The sequence below is a fragment of the Cyanistes caeruleus genome, chromosome 15 (assembly GCF_971803275.1).
Source record: "Cyanistes caeruleus chromosome 15, bCyaCae1.hap1.1, whole genome shotgun sequence".
NCBI classification, from domain to species: domain Eukaryota; kingdom Metazoa; phylum Chordata; class Aves; order Passeriformes; family Paridae; genus Cyanistes; species Cyanistes caeruleus.
The window spans coordinates 8,106,606-8,131,625 of record NC_141715.1 but is presented as its reverse complement, the minus strand read 5'-3'; the positions used below and the strand labels follow the sequence as shown (position 1 = coordinate 8,131,625).

General features: G+C 44.4%; 2 protein-coding genes across 8 annotated transcripts in view; both read right to left on the bottom strand.

The window, feature by feature from the left end:
• Positions 1 to 16,862, bottom strand: part of HNRNPA0 (heterogeneous nuclear ribonucleoprotein A0) — a 40,387-nt gene extending 23,525 nt beyond the window's left edge. The window contains exons 1-2 of one of the 2 annotated variants that reach the window (XR_015276832.1): positions 15,691 to 16,862; positions 7,623 to 7,688 (exon numbers count right to left, since the gene is read on the bottom strand). Coding sequence is in view for 1 of the 2 variants with exons in the window: in XM_086852189.1 (XP_086708315.1) it covers positions 15,596 to 16,531 (936 nt within the window). In the remaining variant the exon portion in view is untranslated. Of the gene's footprint in view, positions 1 to 7,622; positions 7,689 to 13,953 lie in introns of those variants that run through there. The other variant, XM_086852189.1, reaches the window with a different exon arrangement.
• Positions 1 to 17,186, bottom strand: part of KLHL3 (kelch like family member 3) — a 62,225-nt gene extending 45,039 nt beyond the window's left edge. For 4 of the 6 annotated variants that reach the window (XR_015276828.1, XR_015276829.1, XR_015276830.1 and 1 more), the window contains exons 1-2: positions 16,951 to 17,186; positions 7,623 to 7,688 (exon numbers count right to left, since the gene is read on the bottom strand). Coding sequence is in view for 2 of the 6 variants with exons in the window: in XM_086852186.1 (XP_086708312.1) it covers positions 7,623 to 7,663 (41 nt within the window). In the remaining 4 variants the exon portion in view is untranslated. Of the gene's footprint in view, positions 1 to 2,875; positions 3,006 to 7,622; positions 7,689 to 16,950 lie in introns of those variants that run through there. The other 2 variants (XR_015276831.1, XM_023936036.2) reach the window with 1 other exon arrangement.
• Positions 17,187 to 25,020: the final 7,834 nt, after the last annotated feature.

The window sequence follows — 25,020 nt, the reverse complement described above, 5'->3', positions numbered from 1 at the left end:
AGTTTTATTCCTTGAGGTATGCAGACACAGTAAGGAAAACATGTCAGTGTAACAGCATAGTTATAAAAATCTCAGTCTCTAAATTTGTCTTTAGGTACATACAAAGACATTTAAAAAATTGTGACTGAAGGGATCCACATACTGAACTAGGTTTTGAGAGGATTTCAGAGAAATGCATTACCATTAAAACATATGGGAGGCAGCATAATGGAAAAGATTATTTTTCTTTTAATAGCAATATTATTTTCCTATTTTGTTGATTTTTTTCAGTGTCTGCATCAACATGGAGACATTAGCTTAGGAAAACACACAATTGGCATACAGCAGATCCCTGAAGGGATATTCATATCAAAGCAGACCTCAGGGGGAAAGAAATCTTTGGGAACCAGTGAGAAGAAAAGTCTTTGCTGACAGTAAACAATACAAAATAACTCAAATATGACAATACCATTTGCTTTCAAAGGCAAATATTGCGTTTCTCAGATACCTTAGACTACCTTCACTCAAACACCACAGGTGTTTTAATATTTTAACAATAAAAATTAACGTTCCAGAGGTTTCTTTTCTATTCAAACTCAAAAAACATCTTGCAAATTCAGAACCAGAGTATCATGCCTAACTGTAAGCCTTATGCAATTTCTTCATAAAATAGAAGTCCCATCTTTTTACTAACAGCACAGTAAAAGAAAAGCAGGACTCTGGAATATTTTATTGCCACATGTGAATGTTTCAGGTTCAATCTCTCTTGCCTCCAGCTGCTTCTGCTCATGTGCAATGACACGGGCACACGATACCACTGAACGTCCTGGGTGTGCAAGTTAACAGGATATTTGAGTCTGGGCAGGCTTGGGAACAGAGTCAGAGGTGAAGTGAGCACCAGCAACACGGATCCTCACTGACTACAGAAATGGAAAATGCAATAATATTAAAAACCAGGGGGAACTCTACCGTAATGAAAGTCACCGAATGTAAAATCTGAGGAGCCATCTGCCCAACACAGATCTGAGCTGAAATGCGGGGCAGAAGCACAGCAACAAGCACAGACCGAGCCCACGGTGCTCGCCCACCAAGGTCATTTTTGAACACCTCCTCGCAGGACTTGCTCTGAGCAGCCAAAGCACAGCCCCACACACTGTGCCCTTTTGAACCAGAAAGCAGGTGAGTATTTCCAGCTTTTCCTGCCAAGAGTCAAACCCCGCATCATTACTGCCCACAACCAGTTCAGGACCGCCTTCCTCTTCCCAAAAACTAGAAATGAAAGCAGCAATTTGGGTAATCATTCCTCACTTCCAGAGGCAGAGAACATGTTGATGGGGATAGTCCTTCATGCCTTAAAAACAGATGGGCTGGAAAAAACAGGATAAGGTAAAACAGTCCAGGTATTTCCCCAGTGGCTTTTTCACCACTGTATCCCCAGAAAAAGGCCTCCAGTCAAAATGAGACCATTGCTGGTAGCTATCAAAAAATAAGTCACAAGCAACTGTGCCAAGGATGATCCCAGCCTGGGGTATCAAAACAGCTCTGTTCCACTTCCTCAAACACAGGCTCATTTATACAAATAAAGACAAAAAAAAAAAAAGGAAATCTCATTCCATGAGCTGGCATCTAGCATGACAAACTAAGATTTCAAGGGACTCGAAATAATTAATATTTGGATTAATATTCAGAGGTGTCTGTTCACGCCATTAAGGGAAGCAGAAGCCCTACAATGAGAAATGTGGCAGGATGAAAGGTTCTGTACATTAAATACACAAACAATTGCAACCCTTGAGTCACAGAAGGGTAGAAAGCTGCCCTTCGGAGCTTGGAAAACAACTCCTACAGGCTGCTGTGAATGTTTTCCCTCAAGAGAAGAAAAAATTTCCAGAATTTGGGGGTTGACTCCAGCTTAATTTTCTATTTTTCACATTTAAATAAAACTCCTGTCAAGCTCTGACATTCAGTCCTACCAGCAGGTCAAGCCCCCTCTCTGTTCCCCCACCCCCTGCAAGGTCACCAGCACAAAAGGAAGCACTCTGCATATCCTGTTCTTAAAAAAATATTGTAAAAAACCCAGACCAGTTTAACGTTTAGTTTGAAGAAGCCCAAGTAGCTCCTGGTGTGCAAAAGGCACCTGACAGAGGGGAGTAATGAGGGCAGAGCCGAAACATCTCTCTGGCATCCACGAGGTGCCTGCGCAGCAATAATACCTTTTGTGGGTTCGGTGGACATTAGGTCGACTCGGTAAACACTTTTTAAAACACACGCAGGTTTTGGAGCAAAATAGCTGTATGGCAGGAAATAAAATCCATTGGGCCCGGCTGCCGTGCGAGGGAGCCGCGGGATCCCCTGCACTGCCCCGGCACCGCACAGCCCCTGCTTCCACACACGCCGGCAGCAAAACCGACCCCCAAAGGATGCGAGGGATTTCCACTCGTGACTCAAAAAAAGCAGCGAATATCAGCGAGTCTGCCCTGAGCGGAATGCCGAAGTCGGCTGCCGGAGGCTCCAGGCGCAGGCAGGGCGCACAAAAGCCCAGCACACGGTGCCGGAGGGGCAGCTCCCCACCCCCGTGTCCCGCATCCCACTCCCCTGTCCGGGACCCTTCCCCCTTGCCCGGCACCTCCATTTTAGCGAACAGCCCCCGACCTGCCTCCCCCGCGTCCTCAATTACACCCGAAACACATCCCCCGGAGCCCGCCGGTGCCGGCACGCGGGGCGAAGCCGCTGTCATGTCACCGTGACATTGCAACATCCTCGAGCAGCCGGGCAGGCTCCCCCCGCGGGCGGCATGCTGCGGGGTCCCCGCATTCCTGCGCACAGCCCCGCATCGGGGGAAGGACATCCCCATCCCGCGGCGCTCCGGGCGGACACAAAGGCTGGCGGCGGTACCCACCTCTCCTCCTCCATTGTGCGGGGCGGCGGCGGGGCCGGCTCAGCGCCCCGGGCCCGGCATGGCTGCGAGCGGCCGCCCCCGCCCCGGGCCGCTTCCTGCGGGAGCGGAGCGCTGCGTGCCGGGCGCGCCCCGCCGCACCGACTGCCGCCTGGCAGCCCCCTCCCCTCCCCGGCGGGGCTTGCGAGCGTCTCCGGGCAACAGCAGCGCCGCCCCGCACCGCCCCCAGAGCGCCCTCCGCACCCCGGCCCCGGCTGGCGCCGCCGGCACGGCCCCGCCGCCGCGGAGAAACGGGTCAGGGGCAGCCCCGAGCCCCCATCCAGCCCTCCGCCCCAACGGCGCTGCCGCTGCCCCGACTTGTCCTCCGTGGGGCACAAAACTGCTCCAGTCCACGGACTGGACAAAAGTTTTAGCGGCTGAACGTCCCAGTGCCGAGGTCAAGCCCGCGCGCAGGAGAGGAGCGGTGATGCTGAGGAAGGAGAGGGTCCCGACCCTCCTAAGTCTCCCCACTTCCACCACAGAATGCAGGATCTTGCCTCCAGTTCCCCAATTTATCAAAGCCTTCCTGCCCTTTATGCAATCTGTTAGGCCAAATGCACCCTCCATAGGCAATATGGGTCCTTCTCAACTGTAGGTGATATTTAGCCTAAAGCACCGAACTGAATTACATTTGTCATTTTTATTCCAATTGATACAAATGCACAGAGTTCTTCATAAATCTTCTTTATCCCCCTCATTTTATTAAAAGAATTTTTCAGTTGTATTCTGCACCAGCGAGGCCTTAGAGGTTAATTGTATTAAAGACAAGAGACATTTGCCTTCTTCATTACTCATCCATTCACAAAATGTTCTTGTGCAAAAGGAAGAGATAACTAGAAGTATCAAGAGATTTCTCTTGGAAGATGCTGTTTCATCTCTTTTGCAAATAAAATTACCTCGCTCTTGTATGTTTCTCCTCAAGCTGTGTCCTCAGCCCAAGTTTCATACATCTTTTTAAAACCTATCAGCAAATATGATTGAACAGATGCTATTGCACCTTCCACAGGAGGGTTTCAAAAGCTTGTTGAGAATCTTAACTACTCATCACCCTAATTCTTCAGATAAGAAAACTTAACACACCTGAAACTTAAAGGACTTTATCAAAGACAGATGGGAATTAAGAGTCCTGCTATTTAAACACCGTTTGGCACCCTACCCATAAACAGATAAAGCCCTGAAGTCAAACCTCAGACAGAATTCAGGTAAAATTCCTTCATTTTCCCTAGAGAATCCTGTTAAACTATCAGTTTAAAACATCCAGATCCTCGAGTACTTTCCCCATGTCCAGTCTTACACTGTTGATGCACAACATGCAAATCTGTAAGACAAAAGCTCAAACCAGAGAAAAAGGAACTATATAAAAATAGTAGAGTTTACCTCAGAAATGAGGCTTGAGCTTGTTTCCACTGAGTAAATCCCAGATACAAGAGCAAGTCCTGAAACCATTGCAAAGCGTCTCTGTATTTTTATTAACACAAAGTTTTTCAATGACAAAATATTAGGCCTTCACCTTAAAAATTTACATCTCACTCCAGTCAACCTGGGAGCTAAGCACCTAAACTGAATCAAACCAGCAATACTTTCTTATTTGCTTTGCCCCACAGACTTGTGTAGCACTGGATTCTACAAATCCTGAAAAGCAGAGTGACAGACAAGAACAAACCAGTGAATAGTCCTTGCTGGAGTGGGAGAAAAGCATGTTCCAGTAATCAGAGACTGTTTTTACAGCAGCCTTGCAAAATAATCATGACTTAGTAACAACCCCCAAGACAAAAACTTCTTGTTTCTTTTTAAGTGCAAAGACTGGTATCTTGAAAAATGATGCAGCTAAAAGGAATTAGTGACACCTGATGGGTGAAATTTTTCCAGTCTCTTTCAAAAATTCCTAGTCTCAAGCAGTCGAAAATTACTCCTACATCTAATCTACCTTTGATCAGTGACAAGCATATAACCAATTCTGAGAGTACAAAGGTGCCCAAAACACCTGTTCCAGCCAGTCCCACCATTCCTCAGCCCACCAAAACCTTTCCAGGTTCCTGTGACAATCTTCAGATCTGCAGTGAAAGACCAAACCCCCCAATTCCAAGGAGCCACAAGCAGACGGGAGAGAAAAACATTGCCAGTGTCTCCACAGCAGCGAGGAATTTCTTCAATAAAAGTGGCATGAAGGGAGGGAATAAAAACAATCCCTACCAATCTGATCCAAAACTCTCTCCTGGCCCAAAATCCAGCAATTGGTTTAATGCTGAGGTTATAAAGAAAGGACACCAAGTGCTTACGAGAATTTAGTTCTGTGAAGCGCCTCAATACAATCAGATAACACCCTGTCAATCTCCACAGCCTATGCAGAAGCCTGAAAATTCACTTCACCTCCCAAAAACCCAGCAGAAAGCAAGTAGCATTAAACTGGGAAAAATTTTTCCTAGCTCTGCAAGGCAAACTGCAAGAGTCCTGAATCATCATGCAGCCTGAATACAGTGCAAACAAAAATTCAGGAACATTTCACTCCTTGTACATACCTGTTTCCAGGTATAGACCAATGTTCAGGATCCAAAGATCCATATAAGCAATTTCCTATCTTTAGCAGCTCTCCTGCTTAGTTGCATAATCCCTTCCATGAAATTATTAATCAACTTTCTTTAAAAATCAATCGTTTCAGCATTGAAGAGCTGGGAAAGGTGTAAATAAAACACTGCATCTTCACAGCCTGAATTATTTTTCATTGGCTTTTTTTGGCAATATATTTAGATAAATATGTATGTTGATACATGTAAACATATTTATTTTTCATTAATGCATATATTAAGCATATATATTCATCTTAGTGTGACCAAACTGATCTCACTCTGAAGCTGTTCCTGCTTTGAGGGTTCTTTGAACCAGATCATCTCCAGGAGTCCCTTCCAAATAAACTTATTTTGTCATCCTAATTAAGTAGATACTCGTTTAGATAGATCTGTATTTAGACCACATGTTTTCTTGAAAAAGGTTCACTAAGGACAGTAATATAAGAAAAGCAATATATAAGGTGTCTGCTGGAATAGCTGCCTTGGCAGGTCCTGGGCTAATTGCAGTCACTTGGAGGTGGTACTCAGGTACTGGCTCCCAAGGGACCTGGAGATGGAGGCGCCTCAGCAGAGAAGTCCTGAGGGTATCTGCTACCCAGCCACTGCTAGAATTCAGTAACAAACACAAATCAGCAGCTAAAATTTACCTACTACAGCAACTCACAGGAATCCAAGTTCTCGCAAGGCTCAAAAAGGATGCTCTGGGAAACCTCCTAGGTAAGGACCTTCCCAGAGCTGGAATCAGGGATGTTCTGGCAGCTGAAGCAGTAAGAGACTCCCATCAGAGCACTGTTTTCTAAAGCATGTGATTCACAGAGCAGGGGCTGGAGCACCCACCCTGGCATTCCCCCCAGGATGTGCTTTCCGGGTGGAGATGCTGAAGGAGCCACCAGCATCTCCAGCGGCGCTCCGGGCTGTTGCCCTGTGCTGGCACACATCCCTCTCCTGTGCTCCTGCTTCTACAGGCCAGCACAATCTGGCTTTAGAGCATTGTGTTCCTTTAGTCTTCTGTATAAATCACAATTCCTATAAATACTGGGTTTCCAACAATTCCATAATAACATGACCACCCTTAGGGCAATGACCCCCTGACCATCTTCACCCCCAGCTGTGATTTCTGGGGCATCAGCCATTCCCCTGCTCACCCTACACAGCAGTTAGCCACCAGCTGGAATTGCTCTTCCTGCTGCTCTCCTGACTCTTTCCTGGAGCACAAGCCACAGATGTCACCCACAGTTACTTCTGTCAGAGGCACACACTTCCTGCCCTGCGGTCATATTGCCTATTTATCAGAAATTTCAGGAAGATTTTCAGATAGATTTTATTGCTTAGAATTTAGTGCTCAAAATGAAAAAAAAAATATATATATATCAGGAAGAAAGCTGTAAAAACAACACTTGTGGGCACTGGAACAAAGGCAAAGGCCAGTATTCAGTTACCTAAATGCCATCAAGCATCTCTGCCTCCTTAGAGTCTGCACCTACTGAGTGTACAGTTCTTGCCACAGGCTCAGATTGAGAAAAAGTTTAAGCTATGGGCCAAAACGTGGGGTTTTATCAAATTTTTTCTAATAAGATATAATTTTAATGTGATTCTTCATATTTAAAATACTTCCTTATTACCTTCTGTAGTAAGAGGAAATTATCCATATACTTCATAAAGATGTATGGCTTCATTAATATTTGTATACTGTAACTTAGAGAGAACAGCATAAACAAAGCTATGCCCATTCAGGATCTCAACACCATAACCCAAGTCTCTTGTTACTGTTATTCCCTGTACACTCATTGTCTTGCTCTCTTCTTGGAATTTTTTTAAACATTTCATTTCTTGCTCTTTGCAAAAGCAAAGAAACACAGTCCAACACCCTCATATTATAACATAATGTGCTACATTAACACAAATGAGTGAATCCCATGGATGCCATACACAAAAATTTAGACAGTATTGCTTCTGCTGGCACATTATTTTACCAGAACAGAAAAACCTCTCAGGCAGCATATCTCCCTCACAGGTTCCAGACTGACCTTCATTATCTTGTCTGGTATTTTCTGGGCAAACCTCTTTTTCAGTTCAATATTCCATAGCTAATTCAGAGTGGGAACTGTATGTCAGGGGCTCAGCTCAGGTTTCTGCTCACTTACTCGACTTTTGTGGTGTGCTTTTCAGAGCTCAGCTTTCCCATCCTCTCATTCACACAGAAGTGTACCCTGTGAAAAGAAAAACCACACTTTAAAAAGGCATTAGAGACTGTGTGGCATCAGCTCATTGCAACACTTTTGGCATAGAGCAGCTCCAGCAATAAAACAAGCCCAGCTCTTCCTTTCGAAGGTGATGTTTCTCAACTCCCTCTCATCTGACTCCCCAGTTTATCAAAAACAAGAGCTCCCTGTTGCCACCACCTACACACAAAGCCATCGTAACATTTCCAAAACACACGTGGTGCTGATTCATTGCCAAGCTCACGCCTCAAAGGTTTAAAAGTAAAATTGATACCACACAGAGGAAGTTGAGATTTTAACCGGTACTGGGTGAGTAAAAGAAAATTCCCATAACATCTAAATGATGTCATTTGAGGAAAAAAAATAATTGCCTGCATTGAAGACTGCTAAAAGTAATGGATGGATGGGCCTAGAGGGAAAAGGCACACTGACTGCAAGGGCTGGAGCTCCTTGTGCTCCTGGGGATTTCTCTTTTTCAGGAGGACACACTTTCATGAAAGTAACAGTAGAAAGCTGGCACTACTCTTGCAGAATGCAGCTGCTACACAAGAGGTATTAGCAATGACAACCTCAATCATCCTGCAGTCCAGTAGTGACCTTGGGGGAGAAGTCCTGAACTTGCAATCAGGATTCAAAGGAGCCCTTTCCAATAAATGGAGCATCATTTTTACAGCAGTGGTAGAAAGAAAACAAACAAGTCCAAATGAAATCTCACACTGAAGGACTTTGGCTGAATTTGTTACCCAGTAAACTTGAAAGATTACTAAAACATGAGAGGTACTAAATAAGGACAAGGAGACAATTGGGACTTGAGCATCAGGAATCTTTCATAATGCTGCAACCCAGCCCATGAAGACCCAGTGAGCCTGAAGGCAGAGGACATCCCTTCTGAGGAGGGAGGGGATCTGGAGGATGAAATTGGAGTAAACTATTTCAAAACACAGCTGATAGTGCTGTGCTTGTATACAAAAACAAGGTAAGCACAGCCTCCCTCCAGGGACATGCCCTGCCCATGCTGCAATTTGTTCATGGGGTGAACAAATGGAAGAGGGAGGCTTCCCACTGGAGCTGGATTAGTATGCAGTAAAGAAAACAAGATTATTGATCCACAGAGAAAAAGCAAAAAGCATATGACCTTCCAGTCCCAAACTACTTCTGCATTTTACCTATCATTGCTTTAATCCAACTTTGTGCTGCAAACAGGTTCAGTATTCCTGAACTTTCTTCTTCCCAGACAGTGCCTGCAGTGACCTACACTCATGCTTCCTTCCCCCCAGGGCTCTGTGGAAAATTTCTGTGGAAATTTTCTTATAAAAGAAAGTCCATTGCAAAGTTACAGAAAGCAACAAAAATTACAGAAATGACAGAAGAGGTGAGCTGGTATTCATCTTTTATATTGTCTAGATTACAGACTAACAGCGTATTTTCAGATGTGTGGCTTTAAATTCAAAGAGCATTCCCAGGAGAACAGGGCTTCTGTGAGAAGAAATTGCCAAACCAGTTGGCAATTCCATGGTACAAAGTAGCATTTGAACAAATCATGTACTTTCAGACTCGTCAGCTCATTTTGCTTCTAAGGAATTATTCTGCGATGTTAATCACTGATTGGTACTTTGATGGTGGTGAGCAAATGTGCATCTTGACACATTTCCAGCCAGAAATGTAATTCCCTTCTAAACTGGCATAGATTCCTCACTGCATTACTCATGAAAAGAGATATTTATAGTAGTTTGATGAATATAATATGCACCAAAATTGTACACAGCTCAACATAGCCCTTTTTTTTTTTTTTTAAAAAAAAAAAGAGCTATTCTTTCAACGCTGTGTATTTTCCATCTGCGAAAGCATTTGGGAATGAAACTGTAAGCATCATGCTAAGAGGGTTAATATCCAGATGCCTCAGACAGATGGCATTATTAGTCTGCCTGGGCTTGACATCTAGTTTTCCAAGTTAAGGAGCTTTGGTTCCTTGGATGGCTGACAATCTGAGAATAGCTAGTGCTCTAAGCCTGACGTTTACTGTAACGGCAACAGGCAACATTGCAGCTTTGCCTAAAAGACTTCTAGCAAAATAAAAGTTACACCAAGATTAACCACACTCAAAATGTACTTTAAAAAATGTTGTTGCAGCTTTAAGTCAGGACTCCTACTGGCAAAGGCTGAACCACAGAGAACAGTACTTGAATTTTGGATTTTAAACTGGCTGGGTTTTTTTTCTTTTGCTAGACCTGAACTGTACCATCTTTTTAACTGTTCAGTCTATCCAGCAGGTACAACTACAGGAAACAGAAAAAAATCTGAAGAATGTCTCTCTTCTGCAGTGAACTACAGCTTTACAGCAGTTGTTCTTTCAGGGTTCTCACTACCCATTTTCCCAGAGAGATGTTTTTAAGGGGAATATAGAGTTTCTAGGATTAAAACACTCTGAGAACTGTATGAACAAGAGGTATCTGTTCAAAAATGACTATTTCCACCCATTTATATATAATAGAAATTGGTGAGAGTTCTGGGAGCAGAGAAGGTAAAAATACTAGGATTTGTCAAACTGAACAGCAATGAGAAAAGCACCCAACTCCATCAGCCCCTTTACAAGTCCTAGTACACAGGTAAATAATACAAAATTCCAGGAAAACATACAGAGCAGGAAGACTTTCATCTTGTAATGAGAAATACACATCTGACACTCATCAATAGTAATGCTTACATTACAGCACAAATAAATACTCATTAAAGGTAAGTGGAAGTAGAAGTAACATCTGTGTGTGCATATAAATGCACATACCAGAAATATCAAAGCAGTAATGCTTCAACAGGAGACCTAAAAAATGCCCATCAACAAAAGCAAATAGTGCTTGTTCAAACTAGCTCAGAACTCCTTGTGGAGTGCTTGCATTGTGAAATACATTTTCAAGTGAAGCAGGGATACCACTGTTTTATTCATTAACACAAGAATAACAAGCAGAAAACTAATCTTTAAGGGACACATACACCAGATCACAGAACCAGTTATGCAAAACACATTAAATAATCCATTGTTTTGTAAACTGTGCCTCTGGCTAGTATGAAAATTGGGTGTTACACTTTCAATCACCTATTATTAATCCAAGGTATTACCCATAGTTTGAAAAACCACTGAAAATGCCTTTTTCCAAATAGCTCAGAAAGTAAAAGGTCTGAAACAATGTAAACCACATAAATGTGGTATAAACCGTTTATTACATGACAAAACACTAATCCATAGCAGCTACAACAGGTTAAACAATCCTAATCTAAAGGTTTGGATAAACTGCCTTCTATCAGAAACCCAACCCTCTCACAGACTGGAGGACCAAACCCCATTCTCCCAAAACACACCACGTTTTCACACCAGAGGGGTGTCCTTCAGGCTATTTTTTAGGGATTAATTAACAACATAATGATTTAAGCCAAACTTCTTAATTTAGAACAAACATTCAGAGGTATACAGAGAAAGGAAGCTGCTCTCTTTTCACACTTGAATGGGAGGCTGAGGTCCCCAGCATCACTCCGGCTCAGACGCTTTTCAGCAGCTGTAGCAATGCCATGTTGGGATGGCAGTATCAGCTGACAGAGAAGGGTGATAAACCAGTTTTCTGACCTACACCATCCATAGATCTTCCAACGCTAAATGAAAGCAAAACTTGCTTTACAAGGACCTCAGTTGAGGGTGTGGGGGAGGAGGAAACCATAAAACATTTGAGAACTTTAAATTTTTAGCCATTTTAAGTATTTCTGCTTCCCAAGTCATTAAATCCATACGTTCAAAGTATCTGGCAGAGTTCAGGCACACCTCCTGTCAGTGCCCAGCTGTGCACACCCACCTCCTCCAGGGCTGAGCTCCTGGGAGCAGGATGGGACTGCCAGAGCCAGTACTGGAGCCTGGACTGCAGCTACTGCAACATTCAACACAAACCCAAACGCTTGCCCAGGTCTGGAGGGTAAGGATTGTGCACCCAAGTTACACTACAGAAGCCTGCAGGGCAAGACACAGCTTTTATTTTGCAAATAAATTGTCCCATCATCAGTGACCCACAGAGATTTACTGCCATGGAAGCTCTCTGAGCTGTTACCACTGCTCTGAACCACTTTTTCAGCACCTGATGTTAAAACTAACACGTGGGAATTACTTCCACAGACTTGTGAAAGTATCATTGCACTACATTTGCAAGTGTTGAGCATGTTTCTTTTTAATAGTAGTCAGTATTATAAAAGTGTAAGGTAGGCTAGTTTTATTAGCCAAATAAAATTTACAAGTCAAGAACAGATTATACTTTAGAGTAGACATGAACACCCATTACTATTAAAAAAACTGTATGTACATCACAATACACTGAGTTCAGTGACACTGTAGTCTGAAAAGTTTGGTTTTGGGAATTCCATTTTGGTCATGCAGATTACAAAAATAAAAGAACATCTGTGTTTTAAGAAAACTAACACATTTTTACTTTATTAAATACTGAAAGCAAACTAATTTTCTATTTCTCACAGGTGACAACAACACAATCAAGCATTTGGTCCTGAACAGAAGGCCATTAACTTACCGAGATAATTTCAGACACAGGAACTTCAGAACTCAACTACAAACTAAAGAACAGCAAAGTAAAGCTACTTTATTTTTGTGCTCATGACCTTCCTAAAGCAACTGTGAAATCACAAACTTATTTGCATGCCAGCTATACACCTTCTTTCAGCTCAGTTCTTCCTATGCACCTCTATGCAGACAAATCCACCCAGGGCTCAGAAAATCATTAAATACCTTTAAAGACATATGCAAAGCTTTATCAACAAATCTCTTATTACCAGACACTGTACTAGAAACAGGTTTATATTCCAAGAGTCTTGAAGTCACTGTGTCTTTAATGCCACCCCATACTGATCTGCACTTTTCTCTATTCCATGGTACACCCTGGCTTTGCTGTCCCTTCCCCGAGCTGTGCTTACAGGATCCTCTCCAGTGTCACCTGCAGGGTCACGAGCTCTCGCTCCCAAGAGACCAGGGGTCAGAGAAGAGCAGGTGCCACCTACTCAAGACACCAGAGAACATGGTTAAACAGGAGACAATCTTTTGAGGGTGACACTAGGCAGCCTACTCTCTAATCCACATGTGTTTTTTGGGATCAGCTTTTTGTTCTAGCAGACATTAGTCCTACAAGGACTGTTGCACACAGTAACAGCACATTTCAGCACAGCAGTTCCCAAGTTGTCAGATTTCACACATAAAGTCACTTTCTAAAAAACCTATTCATTTCTAGTATCAACATGTTCTGTCACAGCACATAACATGATAATACCATAAAGCTATAGTTGGTGCATAAACCTTTAGCTTCCTAAATCAAATGACAAGACACATCACAAAAGTGAATTTAAGAATTTCTCTGCAAGTCACGCTGTTCCTTAATAAGGTTAAGGCAACTCACTACAAGGGACTAAATCATACCCCCAAACTAACACACAACCTAGAACTGTGCTGCTCATTTCACCCAAAAAAAGGAAAACTGTGCTTCAAATGAACTTCAAGGATGACTGTCCAACATGGTTGTGAAGTGCAAAGGTACAGAAAAAGACTTCAAGCCCAGTGAGCTGAAATAAAACCACCTGAAGCTGTGCATGGACAAGAGCTGGCACTTGCAGTGTTTTACACACTCAAACTCTGAAACCTGACTTAAAACAACATATAAGAGATCCTGGTGCACAACAGTGACTAACAGGCTTTTGAGACAGAAAAATTAAAATATACCTGCCAACAGCAAGTTATTTGGAACCCATTTATGAAAGCTCAGCTAAGCCAAAGAGAACCAGTCTCTCTGTAAGAGCCATAAATGACCACAATCAGGAGGAAACTCTGCTCTTAGTTTAAATCCTGATGATACCAAGAGGTTGTACTGTTTAAGCTCACAAAGGCAATTAAGGTGATGCAGTTTCATTTCTAATAGCAACAAAGCTCATTTCAATTTAAATCATCATCAAGTTACATTGATAACAAACAGTAACAAATACCTTGAAGTTTCACAGGAAATCTTTCAGCCCAGAAGCACCAAGCCCAACAAATTTAACTTTTCACTGGAATCAGTGGGAATTATATGCCTAATGTCTTGCCTATCTGAAGGAAAGCAAAAAGCAGCTTTTATGATGCAGTCCCATGACACATCAGCATTCTAAGAGCTTAGAAACCTGAAGTCAAAATAACTTTTTTTAAATGCATGCCCCACATCATATATACTCTCACTCAAGCATATAAGGAATTCAAATCTTTTATTTGATATCCATAAACCCATAAACGTTGCTATTCTATATTTCTATGCAGGAAGGCAGTTTTCCCCTAAAACATTATGCTTTTTTAATAAACAACAAACTTTAATTCTATTGTGTAAAAGGGCTACAAATATACATTTTTTAATCAAGCAGACTACACAGATATCTTTGCTTAACAACTGGCACCTATGTTACTGGTACACTTGCTGGCTCACTTCTCAGAGCTCTTTGTCCACAGTTTAGAGCACCACTTTCTGAAATATGGGCAACTGCAATTATTATTCTTTAAGTCGTGTGCTGAGGCAAGCATTGCAAAAATCTGGTCATTCCCCCCCACCACCCACCCCATCAGTAGTCAGGGACCCCATCTTTATTCACATGCAGATGTCACTGCATTCTACACCAGTCACCTAGTGGCAAAAAATAACTTTTCAAAGTCTGGTACAATTGTTAGCAAGCCAGTTTCACTCCTGCTTTAAGGAAAGTCACAGCACGTGGCTGCCATCCTGACAGCAGATGGAGCTGTGAGAGTTCTCCGGGAACTTTAAGGAAGGACAATAGTTCCGAGTGAAATGTTAACCCGCGGCTAGGAAAACAAGTCTGCCTTTAATAGAAGGGGTAAATGTCGACCCTTTCCTGGAAGGAATCACACACAAACCAAGGACTGAAAAACTAAGCAATAAGAAATTCTGAACATTTTATATGAATGAAGCACATGCTTAACACAAACTGTTTCTTCAAAGCTACACAGTACATATGCTGATGGAAAAGTCCTATAGAAAATATTGACCAACCATGTCAGCACGTCAAACTGCCTAGTACAAGATGGTGGATGCACACAAACTGCCAAAGTGAGAACGAGTATTTAAAAAACAGACCACATCCACGGAGCAGTACTTCAAAAATTTCTCTGTCGAGTGTTCGAAAGCTACTACCAAAAAAGTGAGTTAAGACCTTTACTGGCAACAAAACATTTACTACTCTAAGTACACAGAGATATTAAAGCAGAGGAACACTTGCTTCAAACCTAGAAAAGTCTTAACACCGTACGGAATTGATCCTAGGAAAAAAAATTAGACGTGTAAAGGTCAATGAACACAATGATTTATTTAAAAAATAAAAAACGTAAAAACCATTTTTTCCTCCTTTACAGAAATGTTAAAAGTCAGTCATGGGATCCGAGTAGCTTTTGTAGAAAAAAACGTAGTATCCAGGCATCGAGTCCTTACAACAAAGGAACTTCCCCCCAACCCTCCCCAGTTTTTACTCCAGATCAGCAAGACACTTCCCACCCCGCACCCACCCAAAAAACAAATTAAAACAAGACATTTTTCGTTGCTAGTATAAAAACGACCAAGGTCCAAGTAATAATAAAAAAATAGAGTCCATCAATGACTGTAACACAAAATATGTGTATGTGGGGCCCAGTCCATCTTCAGAGAGAAAGAAGTGGCACAGGCAGCAGAGGCGACCCTCAAGGGGCATTTAGGAGCCGCTCCCACAGCAGGGAGGCATTTAAAAGGAGCTGCCCTACGGCGAATGAGGGGAGAAACCATTTAGAAGCTGCCCCGTATCGAAGGGAGGGCTCTCCACGCCCCCCCCTCAATGGGTATGGGAGCTCCAGCTCAGAAAGAGCCTCCCCCGTAGCCTCCCCCACCATAGCCTCCTCTGTACGGTCCACTGTTACTGCGGCCCCCCCAGTTGCCGCCCCCTCCTCCACCTCCTCCGCCGCTCTTCATGGGGCCGTAGGAGGACTGGTGCTGGCTGTAGCTGCCGAACCCGCCGTACCCGTTGCCGTAGTCGCCGCCTCCCCCTCCGCCGCCGCCTCCGTAGGAACCGCTGCCATAGGAGCCGTACCCGCCGCCTCCTCCCCCGCCGTAGCCGCCGTAGCTGTTGTAGCCGCCGCCTCCTTTGGAAAGCCCGTTGTGATCCCGGTTACCGGAGCCGCCGCCGCCCCGACCCCTTCCTCCTCCTCTGCCTCCCCGGGAGGGCCTGGAAGAGCCGCCGCCTCCCCCGCCCGCCTGGATGTCCTCCTTGGGCACAGCCTTCTTGACCTCCACTCGGTGGCCCTGGATCGGGTGGAACTTGACCACGGCCGCCTTATCGGCGGCGTCGTGGTTCTGGAAATAGACGAAACCGAAGCCGCGCTTTTTCCCGCTCTGTTTGTCGGCGATGATCTCGGCCTTCTCCACGGGGCCGAACTGGCTGAAGTGCTGCACCAGGTCCCCTTCGCCCACGTCCCCTTTGAGGCCGCCCACGAAGAGTTTCTTCACCTTCGCATGAGCGCCGGGCTTGGCCGAGTCCTCCCGGGACACGGCCCGCTTCAACTCCACCGCGTTCCCGTCCACCGCGTGGGGGGACGCGGCCATGGCGGCGTCCGCCTCCTCCACCGCCGAGTAGGTGACGAAGCCGAAGCATCGGGAGCGCTTGGTCTGCGGGTTGAGCACGACCACGCAGTCGGTGAGGGTGCCGTAGGCCGCGAAGTGCTCCCGCAGCCCGGCCTCCGTGGTCTGCACGTTCAGCCCCCCGATGAACAGCTTGCACAGCTGCGAGTTCTCCATGCTGCCGCCGGTGCCGCGCCTGGGCCTGGCGCCGAGACTCCTCCTCCTGTTCGGGGGCAGCTCCGGAGGTTTTTTCCCCCCCTGCTCCGTCTTGCCGCTTCTTCCCCCTGCGAGCAACGCGACCTCACGGCTACGGCGGCCGCCGGCGGTGGCTCCCTCGGCGCGACCCGGCGCCTCCGCTCCGCCTCACCTGACCGGCAGCACAGTCGGGGCGTCCCCGGTGCCGCCGCTCCCCCGGAAAGCCAGGCGGGGGTGGGGGCAAACACAGGCGCGCACAAAATGGCGGCAGCAGCTTCTCGGGAGCGCGGCCGGCGACTGGTGCCCACACAAAGAGGCCGCCGGGAGCCCCGCCCTCCGGGCCCTCCCCCCGGGCCGCCGCAGCCAATGAGGGTGGCGCTTCTGCTCCGCCCGCCACTCACCTTCAGGGGGCGCGGCTTCAGCTGCGATGGACGTCTTCAACAACCAATAAAAGGGCACGACCCCCGCAAGTCCCGGGGTTCGCCGACGACGGACGTGGCGGACAGCCAATAGAGACGCGGGACGCGTTCCGCGCGCGCCGGTCCGACAGGCGGAGCATGCTGAGCCAATGCGCCGCGCCCGCGGCCCGCAGCCAATGGGACGCCGCCTTCGGCCCGGCGCGCGCTCCCTCCCCTTTGATCCCGCCCCGCGGTGGGCGGGGCAGCGCGCGGGGGGCGGGGCGCGCGGGAGCGTTTGAAACGCGGGGACCGTTGGGCGCCCCCCGCGCGCGCCCCCAATGGCGGAGCCGCGCTCCCGCGTGAGGGGGCTCGGGACCTCCCCTCAGAGGCACAGAGCGCCTCAGGACTCCCAGCGGCCTTCTGGCCCAACCTCCCCGCTCCAGTACAGAGCGCATGGCACAGGATCGCGTCCAGACGGTTCTGCGGTATCCCCAGTGAAGGAAACTCCACATCCAGTCTATCCCAGGACGCATCACTACACTGTAAAGTTCTTCCTCACATTCGGGTGAAACTTCCCGTGCATCTGCTTCTGCCGTTGCCTCGTGTTCTCGTGGCTGGCACCGCCCCTTTGGGTACGGACACTGCCAGCGCCTGGAGCGGCGGTACCCGCTGGGCATGGCCCCGGCCGGGCTCCACCTGCGCCCGCTGTGTTCACACCTCACCCCTCGCCTTCCCCAGCCCGCTCCTGACTCCCCTCCTCGGGGGTTTAGCCCTCCGGTCTGCCATGTCTGCTCCCTGTCAGCAATGGCTCTTTCCTTTTTTGTATCCCCCTTCCCCTTGGTAACCCGAGCTGAGCTCACAGGACACTGAGCGGGTCCCGAGGAGGGCAGCGGAGCTGGGGCAGAGCTCGGAGCACAAGAGCGGTGAGGAGCAGCTGAGGGAGCAGGAAGGGCTCAGCCTGGAGAACAGGAGGCTCAGGGGGGACTTTCTGCCTCTGCACAATTCCCTGACAGGAGGGGGCAGCCAGGTGGGGGTCAGGCTCTGCTCCCAGGGAACAAGGGACAGGATGTCAGGAACAGCCTCAAGTTGTGCCAGAGAAGGTTTAGATTTGATATCAGGGAAGAATTCTTCACGGCAAACACTGTCTAGCTCTGGCACAGGCTGCCCAGGGCAGTGGTGGAGTCACATCTCTGGAGGGATGTAAATGACACTGCGGAGGTGGCACTTGGGCTCACTGTTCAGTGGTGGTTTTGGCAGTGCTGAAGGAAAGGTTGGATTCGATTATCTTGAAGGGTTTTTCCAACTTCAGACTTTCTGTGATTCTTTCTCACTCACTATTCCTGCTACTGTTTCCTCCCTGCTTCCCAGTCCTCTTTCCAACGCTATCACCACTCACCCTTAAATATCTCCTTAGTTCTGAAAAGGAGTTATTTTCTCAGAGAAGTAATTAGAGCTGTTAAAGAGTGTGCAAGCCACGTGGAATGACAATTTTTCCTTTTTTTTCATCCTTTATAGTACATTAAACATTGCTGTCATGAAGACTGCAGCATTACTTTAAACTTAACTGAATTTTTCATTAGAAAAAACTTTTTTTTTTTTCTTTTTTCGGTCTTACAACCACTGGGGTTGATGTCAAAAATTATGCAGGAGCATAATGGCCGCTGTTTTGCATTAGGCACTATCAGGATGTAATTCCACAGTTTCCTGAATTGATCCTGCATTTTCCCATGTGCCAGCCTTGATGCTTCTGCAAACACACAGCCATCCACATAAGAGAACTGAAGACAGCCATAAATAGTTTTATCATGACAAAGGACTTGGTTTTCAGCTGCTTCAGCTTTCTGAAACATTTTTTGCATGACCTGCTGGTGCTGGCAAGAGGGAGGAAGCAAACTGCAACATCCCCCTGATACAGATCGATTGGAAATTCTCCCTTGGAGACACAGACACAAGAGGAACACCGACTGTGCTGGAAGATTGATTAACCAGTAGCATTGATACTTGCAGTACAGTAATCTGATTTTACTCAGATTGGTTTTGGTTTTTTTTATGTTATAGCCAAGTCTATAGCAAAAGTAACCTATTAAATCCCTATGTTTGACAATCACAAGGAAAACGGTCACAGGTTTATATCCATTTATCTAAATGCACGAACAGACACCATCATTTTATCTTAAGAGAATATGCCATAATGCCACTGAAATATTTGTGATTTTAAAATAAACAAGTATATCCTACTGTATTAAATAAAAATCTTCCCAGAGGCTGTCTGCAAGCTGCACATAAATTACAGGAAATACAAAACTATACTTTGCCTACTAGTTATTCTAAGAGCTGTATGGCCCTTCACAAGATAAATTATGTGTCATGTAGACAACAATCCATGAGAGTTTTATAGACCCATAGTAATTTGGAGCAAAAGGGATGAAAAATCAAGAGGAGCTAATTGTGGCCTCAACAGATAACACTAAGCTGGTTTACAGTGCACTTTCTCCCCCTGAAAGCAAGACAGACAGGCTAAGGAACAGATCAAAGTAAAAAGTCAGAGCTTGCATCAGGAGGAGGAGATGAGGGTCTTTAAGATGTGAATAAATCAGTAGGAAAAATCAGCCTCTGGCTCAATTCAAGTGTAGCCCAAATTCTTCCTCTTCATTTACACTTTTGACTGGTTGATTAATGAAAGGAAAATACCTTTTAGACACACATACCCATGTCTTGCAGGTGGAAATATCTCCTCTGAAAATTCCAAACTGCACTCAACCTGGTGTCCTTCTGTCCTTCTGTGTACCCACCTTTCCCAGCTGCCAAAGTGACCTCGTGTTGTTCACACCTTTGCCCAAAACCCCGCTCCGAGTTCAGTCCATGCCCTGGCAGGGCTGAGAGCACTGCACACATCCATGTACTCTGATACATCCCACCAGGCTCTGGAATGCAGGTTTCCCAGACAGCTAAACATCAGCTTGTCCTGCAGATCCCACAGACCTTCATTCCTCCCAGATCATCTGAGCTGCCTTGGAGACTCCAGCTGGGTCTCTTCAATTCCTGTTAGATTCATGCCTGCTGAGGCACCGAGCTGTGCAGCAACTCACTTGTGACACATTCTGAGGAAGTAGGTGTCTTTCTGTGCTCATAGAATGTACTTGTCCCTCAAGCTATGTGAGCTGATGAGAGACCCAGTTGCTGCCCCAGTGTGAGTGCAGAACAAAGGATGAGTCTCACTATGTGTGAGATGTAAACCAGAAACTCCAGCAGCCACAGGAGCTTCCCCACAGAATTTTTAACCTGCTTTTTCCTGTAAACTAGTAAGTGCATAGTACCATCCTATGGATATAAAAATTCTTAGGAAAGTGTAATCCAAAACAAATACATGTTTTTCACTTTCTGACAAGGCAGTTGCAGCTTGACATTTTTTCAATTCTGATAGCAACCTACAGAATTACAGAGTAAACAAAAATCAGCAGCTGAAGTTTCTAAAGTTAGGTGCTTTTTCAGAAAAAAGCTCCACCTATATCATTACCTAAAGGAAATGTGTTTCTCAAACCAGAAGCAATGGCCAAATAATGCCAATTAAATTGTGTGTCTTCATGGGACATTTTAATTAGTGTGTTAGGAAGAAGGAAAACCAAATCGTTTTAATGCATACACTTTTCTAGTTATTCACAAGAAAGCATACTGCCTAGGGTCCACAGGAGGGCATTGCTGCTTAAGAGATTGAAAACCAGAGACATCTGAGCACTATCTTTCCAACACAACTTCTTGTGTTACCAAATACTCTTAGTAAGAGCGGTTGCAAAATAAATTATTAAGGAATTCTTTAAATCAATTTTTGTCGTTCAAGAAACATAACTTTGTCATGCTATTTAATGCATTCAAATTGCCAAGATGGAAAAGGAATAATGAAATTTTGGAAAAGAGCATGAAGTGCAATAGAAAAACATTACGAAGTCAGAAGTAGTTCCAAAGTTATAAATATTTTATCTAAACCCTCATATAAACACAAAGTCATATCTTTTTAACTAGTTTGAACATCTTTAATCTATTTACATCTGTGGCTTCCACAGTCAGCAGGCATTGATTCTTTTTTTTAAGCAATTTAAGTATATCATTTGAATTTTTAATGAGTTTAAGTATTATTTTTAGTATAGGGCAATGCTCTAGACTTAAGTTTAGTTTGACCTTTCAGCAGACAGAAAGCATCTTGAAGCTACAGGATTCCTTCATGCAAACCATTTGCTAAATTAGTTCTGCATTCACACTGAAGACTAATAATATCACCTTAGTTACACATATATTTCACCCAGATTTTTCTAACTGTGCATGGGTGAGAACAGTTTGGAGTACAAGGAATTCTAACATAATTTCCCATGTCACTCTGAGATACACAGAGAGGCAAAGAATTTTGTTTTCAGCATTTCAATGAGATATTATTGGACTTTTGGAAGACTCACTCCTACCCAAATCAACACCTCAGGCAGAGCGTAATTGTGCAGTTCATAGGGAGGCATTTTGTATAAAAATACAGCAGCACAGTGAGCGTTCTCAGCCTGGCATCTTGCTTTAGTTAGGGGTACAAAAACTTCTGAAAGATGTACAACTGTCCTTGAGAGAGCTCTTGCTTTTTTGGCAAAAGTTTCTCTTTCACTCTGTTCTATTGTTTGCACTTTCACCTGCATAAACATCAAACCTGCAATCTTACTTTGGAGACTTTCATGAATTAGTATGATCAGGAGAGGGTTTTTGTTGAAAAAGATCAAAAAATACTGAGAGGCAACCAGATAGACCTTTACCTCCCTAAAGTCCAAACACAACACTCCTCAGGATAAAAATCTCTACCTTGTGTAAATTCACATGGGGAATAAAACACTATCCCCCTCTTGTATTTGCTTAATGCAAAATAAGATAACCTGCAGATAAAAAGGTAACAGAATAACCCACAGGTACTATTTCTTCAGTAAGTAGTATCAAAGTTTATCTACTAAACAAAGTCTTCCTGGAGCTGTTTTTAAGGGGAGTTTGCTGAAGAAAGAAACACACCTTTGTGAATTGTGAAGTGAAAAGTCATCAGAGAATTGAATTTGCATCCTTTTCTTTGGACTTAAGTTACCATTTTTCCTTAAATCCTGCCCTCCCTCCTCTTCCCTCTGAAGTTCAATTTCTCTTTTCTTCTTTCATCTTTTCACTCTTCTTTAATAATTCATTATTTCTTTTCTTCTCTTTCCTAAAATTTTATATAAAAGCTGGCCATAATTTGAAGTGATAGGATGAAAGTAAGGCAGCAAAATATGGTCTCAAAAGTCAAGATTCTTGTGAAGGATCAAAGAATGTAGCGATGCTGTGACAGATGTGAGAGGGGAGAGTTTTCACTGTATCTTAGTCTGAGACAGACCAGGATCCTAAGTTTTGCCAAAGGAAGACTTAGAGCCAGCAAAAATCTCACTCTGAGCTTTTTCACCTGCCAATTTTTCATTATGTATTTTCCAATTAAATTAAAATTTACTTGCTTTTATTTTTTATTTTTTTTCCTCTTAGCTATTCCTACACTCCAGCTCTTTCTCATTCCACAGAACCTCTGTGGGGTGGGTTTGGGTTGCTTGTGTATGGCTGATGTTAAGCTTTGTTTGAACACAGCTGTGCTGTGAAGCTCGGGAAGTACCTGTCTGAAATTAGCTGAAAGACATCCATGCTATTCAAGAAATTTTAAAATGAGCTGGTGTGAAGTGAGACTTTCTAGACAGAAAATAACAATCTAGAATTCATATTTTTAAACCAGAAAATCAAAATGCTTGTTACAGTTTGACACATGCTGGAAAATTTAAACAGACTGAGATTAATGGGAAAAACCTTTTGATTATTTAAGTATTTCTTAATTTACAATTAGGACACTGAAAGATGTCATGCCATGAGAACAGCAGGGTTTGGTGCTCACAGTGTTGTTATAAAAAGACTCTAGAATGGGAAAAAACAAACCAGAGATACAAATTGTCATATTCCTCCCAAATCTGTGAGCCATTGAAATAATTCTTTTTTTGGCAGAGACAACTTTTGGTAAAAGTGAGTTGGAGAAGTTCTAGAAAGATACAGAGAATTGAACCAGGGTTTGGAAAGTGGAATCCATTATAAAATATGAATTTATGCAGTCACACTCCTATTACAACTACTCACATATCTTATCGCTTTTTCAGTGAGAAAAGTAACTCGGCTGACCCAAAAAATTAAGATGCTAACCTTCCAGCCAGGGAGTGTATTCATCTCCATATCAGCTCTATGACAACTGAATAAGGTCCAGAAATTAGCCAACAGTTCATGGTATGACACAATTTTAAAAATTAATGTTATTTTAAGTAACTCATTTATAGTTATATCATATTTTTAAACAGTTGACTTTTCATTCTAGGCATAAGCTAATTGAGAATCAAAATTGAGATCAGGCATCAAGGATACAAAGGTGTCCTTTAGAGCTTAGGAGTGAAACCTAAACTCCAGGTAGTGAACATGAATTATTTTTGGGACAATTATCTCCAATTAGGAAAAAAATCTCTGAGTCATGGAGTAGTGCTTCAACTTACACATGTACATCCATGGAGAAAAAGTCCCAGTACATTCTTAGCTTTTGCTAGTTTGGACACATTGGGAGGTGTTTACTGAGAATCCCTTACTAGGGTGTTGATCTCTCCACAGAACAGGAAAATGTGAGGGAGTGTGTTTTTCCTCCATCACAGCATGTTATCTTACTTTCATTAACCAGCACATCTAACACTAACATATGAGATTTCCAGTTATTTTTATTCTTCTGTGCCTCTTTGAACTGCTATAAAGAACAGTATTTATTAGGAAACAATAATCCAGGAGAGAGATTTGTGGGTATTGGTTGACAAGAAGTTCAACATGAACCAGCAACATGCGTTTGCAGCCCAGAAATCCAACCTGGTCCTGGGCTGCATCAAGAGCAGCATGACCAGCAGGATGATGGAGGTGATTCTCCCTCTCCACTCTTGTGATACTCCACCTGCAGTGCTGCATCCAGCTCTGGAACTCCCATGTGAGAAGGATGTGCATCTGTTGGAGTGAGTCCACATGAGGCCATCAGGGTGCTATGAGGACTGGAGCAGCTCTTCTCTGGAGCCAGGCTGAGGGAGCTGGGTGTGCTCAGCCTGACAAGGGAAGGCTCCAGGGAGACTTCAGAGTCCTGCCAGTGCCTAAAGGGGCTCCAAGAGAGCTGGAGAGGGACTTTGGACAAGGGCCTGGAATGACAGGACAAGAAGGAATGGCTTTCCAGTGACAGAGGGAAAAGTCAGGTGGGATTTGGGAAGAAATTCTTTACTGTGGGGGTGGTGAGTCTGGAAGAAATCACCCAGAGAAGCTGTGGCTGCTCCATCCCTAGAAGTGCCCAAGGCCAGGTTGGATGGATCTTGGAACATCCTCATCTAGTAGCAGTTGTCCCTGCCCATTGGAACTGGATAATCTTTAAGGTCACTTCCAACCCAAACCAGTCTGTGATTCCATGACCCTTCAGATATGTTACAGGTCTCTGAATCACCTCTTAGCCAATCTGCTGTTAAAGAATTCCTTCACGTGGGAAGCTGAGAAATTGTACATGTACATCTCTACTAAATCTTTCTTTCTGAAGGAGGCTGCAACAGGCAGAAACAAGGACTGCTGCACAGTTACACGGGAGAAGAAACTAAGCAAAAGAAAACAATTAGAGTGATCAACCATCAGCAAAGATTCCTGCTGGCCAAGGAATCATGTAAATGCCAGAGCAAAACGTGAACTCAAATGAGTTAAATGTTATGTTTCACCAACAGGTTGCTATTACAAACTTTAAGTTTAAAAATCTATTATGGCACTTCACCCATCACTTAATACTGAGCAATTTAGAAATTACAAGACCATTGATAAAAAGTAAATACAATTCTGCTATCTATTAACCTTTTTTGCAAACAGACACTCCAGCATTTGGCTGAAAAAGTATACTGTGATCCCTTCTCCAGAGCCATGGGTCCCACTTAGCATACATACCTTTGACATGAGGATTAAACACACCCACAAGCCTCTGATGCTGGGTGTGATCTA